Consider the following 7,856-nt stretch of genomic DNA (forward strand, 5'->3'; position numbering starts at 1 on the left):
CTCTCTCATAAATTATTTGACCGGAATCATATACCTATCTGCTATTTAGACTATTAACTATTTCGATTTTCCAAAGGCCCACTCCTTACTATACCATTGAATACTTCAGAAAACACTGGATGATCTGTCATTAAGTTAACATCGACATAAAAATAAAAATATCTAACATGAAAAAATACCACTATAATTCCCAGCATGAATGCATGGGTACGTGTAATAGCAATAGGTTGGATGCATTGGTTGGTCTCTGACTGCAAAGGCAGCAACCGCTTATAGTTATTATATAGTTATATTATGTTCAATATAAAACCCAAAGATAGAGATCCTCTCACCTCCACCAGCTTGACAATGTTGACATGGTCCAGTTTTTTAAGGATGGCAATCTCTTGGTAGACCCTCTCCAGGGGTCCCAAGATTTTCGGCTGCTCTCCTTGGGCCGCTTTGGGTCCTCGTGGGGGTGGGCGACCTGCAGACCACCACGCAAAACACACACGTGATCGATCTTGACAAGGAGTCAGATACACATTTATCTCTACTACACTCTCTGTCTCTGTTACTGCGTTCAAATTTGAGCAACGCAAAATGTACACAACCTGATTGATAAACCATTAGAATCTAGACATGTGACGGTGTTTTTTTGATAGATGATTGTCTGGGTCAGCACTGCGTGACAGACTGGTGACCTATCCAGGGTGTATCTCGTCCTGCCGCCCTGGGACAGGCTCAAACCCCCCCCCTCCACTTACAGTGATACAGTGATGGATGGTACTTTAACTGGCCGCGTCCTAAGCATCAGCCCATAGCCATGTAGCCTAGAAATCTAGACGCACCCTAGCGGCAGTAAATGTAATTTGCAGCCAGGGTCAGTCTAGCAACTCTCTGTCGGCTTGTGAGCTGGAAAAATCTAACTCTGGTCAGGCCAATCACATTGTGTATAGAGTCGTTGGGCTGGATTAACTTAAAGACGACAGATCTGCGACGGTTCTGCGTGAATTTACTGCTAATTGAAAACAAAGAACGTGGCTGTTAGGTTCAAAACCTCAAGTCTAAAGTAGACATGGACACAGACTTGTCTTTTGTGCTTTGCAAAGGGGATGAGTACTGAAATCATTCAGCTGTCTTCCAAAGTACTCTCCCCTTGCTCTGCCTTTTTACTGAATGGGTGTAGACATAAAGTTGTTTTACATAAATGGGTGTTAGTATATCATATTCTTTGCTTCACCATTGGTTGGGCTGTGGCTCGGTGTATTAGGCAAGTTTAGAATTTAACATTGTTCACCAAGGTTGAGAAGAGGAATAATATGATTCTTCTCAATGTCAGCTGCAAGTCTATCTTATCTTCCTGTGCAAGCTTGACACTCCTGTGTCTAGCTTGCCTCGTCTCAAAGCTTTTCTCCCTTTCTCAACGTTTCACATATTCACATGATAACTATTTCACAGTAGAACTATTAACAATTCTAGAAGACTTGGAGTTAAGCTTTTCTTTGAGAAAAGAAGGAGTAATGCGTAAGAAGGAAGACGCGTTCGGAGTTTTGCCGACTGGATGTGGCGACAGTTAAACTATCAACTAGCGTTGCTCTGGTTGGTTGGAGCGCTATCCTACTGCGTGCAGAGGGAATTTGAAAGACAACCGTTTATCCCGCCCCTTGGATTGAGCCCTGCCAATGGGGAGTTCCCAGACCCAACATCTCTATGTGGGTCTGGCTTGTCAGGCTAGGCTACTCGGTCTTCTTGGAGGTTTCTTTTTATCAGCATATCCTGTTATATCAAGATAGAAAAGATAGATGGAAAAATTTGTATTTGGCAGGCTCTGTTTTTGTCTTATAACAAAAAAACCTTTTTGCAAAAACAAAATAATTGGGTCTTTAGTAATAATGAGAAAATATGACATAATAGAATGAACCTTTTTATTGTGCACTCTGATGGCAAGGTGTGGATTTACAGTATATATATTCTTATAAACTACTATTCCAATGGTAATGTTTAGGTTATAAATGACCTGCCCATCCCTATGAAGACATTTCTTAATCTATGGAATCCATCACCTCTGGCAGTTAGGGATAATACTGTTAAGAGAATATTTCTAAATGTCACCAGACCAACTGTTGCCTGCTTCAAGTTGAACTCAAAACTTTAAGGGGCAGACAAAACACTAAGAACATGGGAATCCTATATATAGTGACAAAAACTGGTATAAAAGTTGGTAACATGCTAATGCTAAGCTGTATTTGTCAACCTTCTCTGTTCTCTATATGTCATGTTGGAGAGTTTTGTAACTGCTGTTCCTCTTTCTCCACAAAATGTGTCTGTTCTCATTTGTATTTTGCCATTAGGGTTTTGAAACCAGTTCTCTTTTGCATAATGAGTAATTTTGTAATGACCTGCAATCCAGCGCGGATGATTTAAATTCTAAGTAGCTCTGCTACTTGCCTTGTGGTGCTTTGAAAAGTCACATATCCAATATGATTTTAGGGCCTCTTTTGTAGCTGACAAATTAATTTACTGGCATTTAACCCAACACACACACACACACACACGCACGCACGCACGCACGCACGCACGCACGCACGCACGGCAGTGTTTGTATGTTACTTCCCAGTTAACATCCTTTGTAAACATACACTCCTCCAGACAGTGAATTATGTGTGTGTGTCTGTTTAAAAGAACAGAAAGGGACTTACGTGGAAAACCACACTGCTTCATCAACTTCTTCTTAGACACCAGCTTCATGGCCTAGGAGAGTGGAAAATGAGTTAAGCCTAACCATACATCAATCAACAATTAATAACTTCTCCAGAACTAGAACTGAAAGCAGGTATACCAAAACATTTAATTAAAATGAACCTTTAGTCAAGATGTAACGTAAATGTACATGAAAATGAACAATAGTGCAACATAACACCTTGAAGATGACACAACCTTCAGCCGTGTCGTCACGTGTCTTCGTCAAAGCCAGAAACATGAACATTTTAAAGTCAATGGGTTTATTATCTGTGGTATTATGCTTTGTTAAAGGTCAGGAGTATCTGAGTCAGAGGCAACGGAATCTTTTATGGAAAAGAGGCATGTATTAAGGACAACTGTGTGTGTGTGTTGTATGTGTTGTGTGTGGGTCATAATGATGTTTTGTCATGAGGAATTGGTTATGCACAATATGAAGAGAGACAGCAAATAACATTCAATTAACATGCTGTCAGAATGTCATTAGTGGAACATTTTCTACTACACTACAACACCACAAACAGTTCCGGTGATGTACAGCTCAGCAATTTCTTCTAAAATTGTGGTCGCCATGGCCATGACTCTGCAGAAACCATGTTTGGCAAGGAAGCAGATCCTCCCCTGTACTGTACACAGTTTCCATGGTGTGCTGTGTGTGTCCTGTGTGCGTGCATGCGTGTCAACTTGTAGAAGGTTGGTTAATGACTCAGTCACAGAGCCATCAAACAGTTAAAAACCGTCCATAAATATTCTGAATTATAGCAGCTTTTTTGGTTGTAAAGTTTCTGACAATTCCATTATTCATACCCGAGTTCATTAGAGAATCTGGGATTGATGGTGGAGCTGCAGTAAATCGCCTTCGCACAAGCTAAATTCTGCATGTAGGTAGGTGTAGGTGCATCATCGCAGTTTTAGTCACAGTACATGGATTTTCCCAATGAAATTTGTTCTGACTATACTGTATTTTGCTATTTAACAAAGTGTGCCAATAACTGTGGACAAACACAATTGAAAAGGTCACGTGAGACCAGGTAAAGCTTCTGATTAAAGGAGGAACTGGTGAGTGGTATGTGGGGGTGCTGATCAAAGGCAGCCAAATGCATGACAGCAGGAACTTTATTTTGTAGGAGGTGGAACATAAGAGGTTGAAGCATCACGCCAGTCATCATATTGTTCCCTCACTGTGCCATCGTGTCTTTTCTGAATTCTTCAGCACTCTAATGTGGAGACAAACAAGTCGTTGCATTAAACAAGACTTCTGCTCCGTGCCTTAAGTTTGCTGAGAGATGAAAATCAAATGTGTTACACCCAAGAAATCCAGTAAAGGTTGAGTGAGCTAACGTTACTGAGTGTTGACATTGATGCTGGATTAACCTCCTCAGAGAGAAAATAAAAGGTTAAATGTCACTTAGCTTGCGGTAATTTGAGCTAACAAAGCTCATCAGTGCGGAAATGGCAAACTCCACTCACATGAAAACAAATGATCTGTTACTTCACGGAAATAAACACGGAAAAACTCAATTGTGTGCAAATACCCAAAATTTGAAAAATATCCCATTTAAAGTATATTCAGAAGAGATAAAAAAAATGAGATTTAATAGGGAGTTAACTATAGACAATCATGCAATTTGTCGCGATTTAGTATTTAAATTGACTGACAGCGCACAATAATATATAATATTAGGGACTGAGGGGTGGTTATTGATCAGAAAAAAATCCCATATATATATATATATATATATATATATATATATATATATATATAATATATTTTGTACATACACACACAGTATGTATACTGTATATATACACTGTGTGTGTGTGTGTGTGTGTGCTTGCACTGGGTGTAGGCGTCTCCAAACGTCTCCAGGAAGTGAGCTGGAGAGAGCCAGGCACTCATTAAGCAAATGAAAGAGAAGTAAATACTCTGCTCCTGCTTCTGAGAGCAAATACCCAATTAGCTCTTTAAATTCACAAATGCATCGCTTCACCAATTTGAAATAGGTTGCGTGAACACACTGCACACATTCGGTTTACTTTGGTCCCCGGGGCCTGATGGAACAGCCTGCATCACAACTGGAAGCCTGCCAATCAAACTGTAATCATGGTAATGCTATAGCTAGGACGCCAAAACAAACACATGAAAGACTTTTAGTAATCTGCTGATGTGTTGGGCAAAAAGAAAACTGGTTTCCAGCCCTCTATTGGACAAAATGTGTGTGTTAAAACATAAAATTGGTAAGAATTAGTCATCAAATGACTTGATCTCCATCCAGTGGTCATCAAGTCAAAACTGTGCCACTTTCATTCATTTTGAAATTCACCAGTGCTTTTCTAAGGATGTTGACGCCAAGGCTGAAAACCTGGCATCATGCTGCAGATGCTCCACATGCAAATATCCAATCAGTGTTGTGTGAAACCAAATCAGATTGCCAGGAAATAAAATCACCCTTCCCTGCCGTCATTACTCATCTCCTCCTCTCCTCCTCCTCTTCTGAGTCCTGTCATTGTTATTTCCGATACATCTGTCATTTGAGCCAGCAAATAACCCGCAGTCTGTCCCTGAAGGTAACATTTAGTATCAGTGTCAACAATCAGCATTAACACAAAGACAAAACAAGACGACATAAAAGCTTTAAACGCGTCTGCACACAGAAATACTGGAGGCAGACGGGACGGATAAAGGAGGAGGAAGAAATGAGTTGCATTGGATATACTGAACATTTTTCATTTTCAAGAATCTGTGGTTTCACATTCTGACAAAGGGAACATCTCTGAGGTTCCATTTGGGCCTGAAATCTCAGAGAAAATATTTCTATATACTACTATGTTTTTTGTAGTGTGGGAAGAGCTAGTTTTCTGTGCTGTACGCTAGTCATAAAGAAGAGGTCTGAGTGGATGGGGGTGTACAAAGCACAGCCTTTGGGTCAGGTTTTCGTCCACATGTAGCGCAAATTTGAACCAATTTTCTACAAAATCTGGCAAAAGAATTGTTACTTAAGATACGATTCCATCCACTACTGCTGTGATGTGAACATTAGGAGTTGGGCACACATAGATAAACAGTTGGTGGAGCTAATTTTCCAGTCGAGTGCCATTTAACCCAAACCATTATTTAACCATGTAAAAGAAATTAGAGGGCCCCTTTAAAGGTGACTTCTGCTCAAACTGTCATTATATCCTGACAGTAGGACAGGAGACAGATTATCGGAGGATAAAGCATTTTCCTCTGCCTTCTCCTAGTGCTCCAAGTTTACAAGTTTCTGCCACACCCGCAGATCAACAACCAATCAGAGCCGAGGAGTCTCTAAGGCAGGGCCAATAGGCTTGTTGCGAGATGAGCTGCACCTCGCCTGGAAAATGGATGGGAACAGGCGGCAGCAGCCAGGGACAGGGGGGGGGGGACAAAAAGCTGCGGTCAAGTCGGACAGGACGTCACAGAGACACTCACATCCTGTTAGGTCCATTTCCAATTCAAATGTTATCAGCACCATATATCAGCATGAACACAGTCTCCAGTTGGTTTCATTATGACAGCGTAGCTCTCAACATGCGCTAACGGCTGTTGGGTCTGTAGATGATCCCTAATCTGAATGTATTTCGTCTCTCTGACTACTAAACCTCACCATCCGCCACACGTGGGCTGTTAACCGAATAACAAATCAAATAAGACAAATGTCAATTCAAATCTCTCTAGTTAAAAAATAAAAAAAAAAGTTAATATGAAAAGTTATAGCGTTGAGTCAATTCTGAACCAAAAAAGTAAGATCAGCTGAGAGTCAGGTGTTTCCCATCATGACCTGGGTCTTGAAGTCGGGGGAGAGCAACTGTGGCTCCTGGCTCTATAATTGATCTTGTGAGGTCATCGTTGCCCGCGTGTGCATGACAACAGAGCAAGTTCCAGTCGGACACTAATCTACCCAGCATGCATTGGGCGGCGATCGCCGGTGATCAAATTCTGCGCCGACCTGGCTGATCTCCAACCAGCCTCGTGATTGCTCACGTCAAACCAGGCAGCGCTGGTCAAACATGAACCAAGACTCTGGTAGTGCGTTTCTCACCGCAGATGTTTCCAGAACCATTTTGTTGTGTACTGTTTAGCTTTAAAATGATTACAGGGCTCGTCTGCGTCCTAACATAAACTCCTGTTTATCATTCTGCATCGGTCTTTTTACTGTTGGGTTTGTTTAGCTCTGAGCTCTTACTGGCTCCAGTTCAAAAAATACATCTTAAACCCATCCAGGGTTGGAAGCTTAAGTTAACATGACTCATCCCGACACTTTCATTGTTGTTACTGTGCAGCTATGTGGTGTTCAAACAGAAAACGGCTCACAGATGGAGGGGCCGAGTTTGCTGTGCTTTTAAGCGAACAAATCACCTTGATGACCTCATCTCAGCGTGCTGGCGCATATCCACATTGTCCCTCAGATACTGACCTCAAAGCACTTACCCGGTACACAAAGCAACAGCAGTACTGGTCTGAAGATAAATAATAAAGTCTTGGATGAATTCAAAGCTGCAGCAAAAGCCACTTTCATTTTCAAGTTTCTTCCAAGGCAACTGATGCAATTTGAGGGGATGGAGCTCACAGCTAAGCAACAAGGTGGGAAAAAAAATCAATAGCACTGTAAAGCTCTTCTGTCTAGACAATAGAGGCTGGGAGGCTTGATGAAAACTCAGAGGAGAACTGTGGCTGTGTGGCACAGGGGCTGCATTTCAGTTGCATGTGATCACTTTTAGTTGTCGGAGAGAAGTTGCTGAAATGTAAAATGATCGCATTGACTTACATAATGTTTGTCATCATCCTCATTGTAGGCAAGTTTGACAACACCGTAGGAGCCCTGCAAGACAACAAGGAGATTATTGATCATATGTGGATATACAGCAACACAGTCAATGAGAATGCAACGCTCTACCCACATTTTGTGGTTCAGTTCCACATCAAAACAGCAAAAGTGATTCCTAAAGCATCGCTTTGAGAACAGACGGCATCACACCAACACAATGCCATAAAGGCAGCACAGTTTCTATTCTAAAACAACATTTTGATTATTTGCGGCACAGATTGGACACACACGCACGCGCACGCACACGCACACACGCACACACGCACACACACACACACACACACACAC

At 41.6% G+C, this 7,856-nt stretch overlaps 1 protein-coding gene across 2 annotated transcripts in view; it reads right to left on the bottom strand.

Annotated features, from left to right (window-relative positions):
* Positions 1-7,856, bottom strand: part of camkk1a (calcium/calmodulin-dependent protein kinase kinase 1, alpha a) — a 61,279-nt gene that overhangs the window by 21,130 nt on the left and 32,293 nt on the right. For both annotated transcript variants that reach the window (XM_032532933.1, XM_032532934.1), the window contains exons 4-6: positions 7,509-7,562; positions 2,682-2,733; positions 333-466 (exon numbers count right to left, since the gene is read on the bottom strand). In XM_032532933.1, coding sequence (XP_032388824.1) covers positions 333-466; positions 2,682-2,733; positions 7,509-7,562 — 240 coding nt within the window. The remainder of the gene's footprint in view (positions 1-332; positions 467-2,681; positions 2,734-7,508; positions 7,563-7,856) is intronic.

The sequence above is a fragment of the Etheostoma spectabile genome, chromosome 13, assembly GCF_008692095.1.
Source record: "Etheostoma spectabile isolate EspeVRDwgs_2016 chromosome 13, UIUC_Espe_1.0, whole genome shotgun sequence".
Classification (NCBI taxonomy): domain Eukaryota; kingdom Metazoa; phylum Chordata; class Actinopteri; order Perciformes; family Percidae; genus Etheostoma; species Etheostoma spectabile.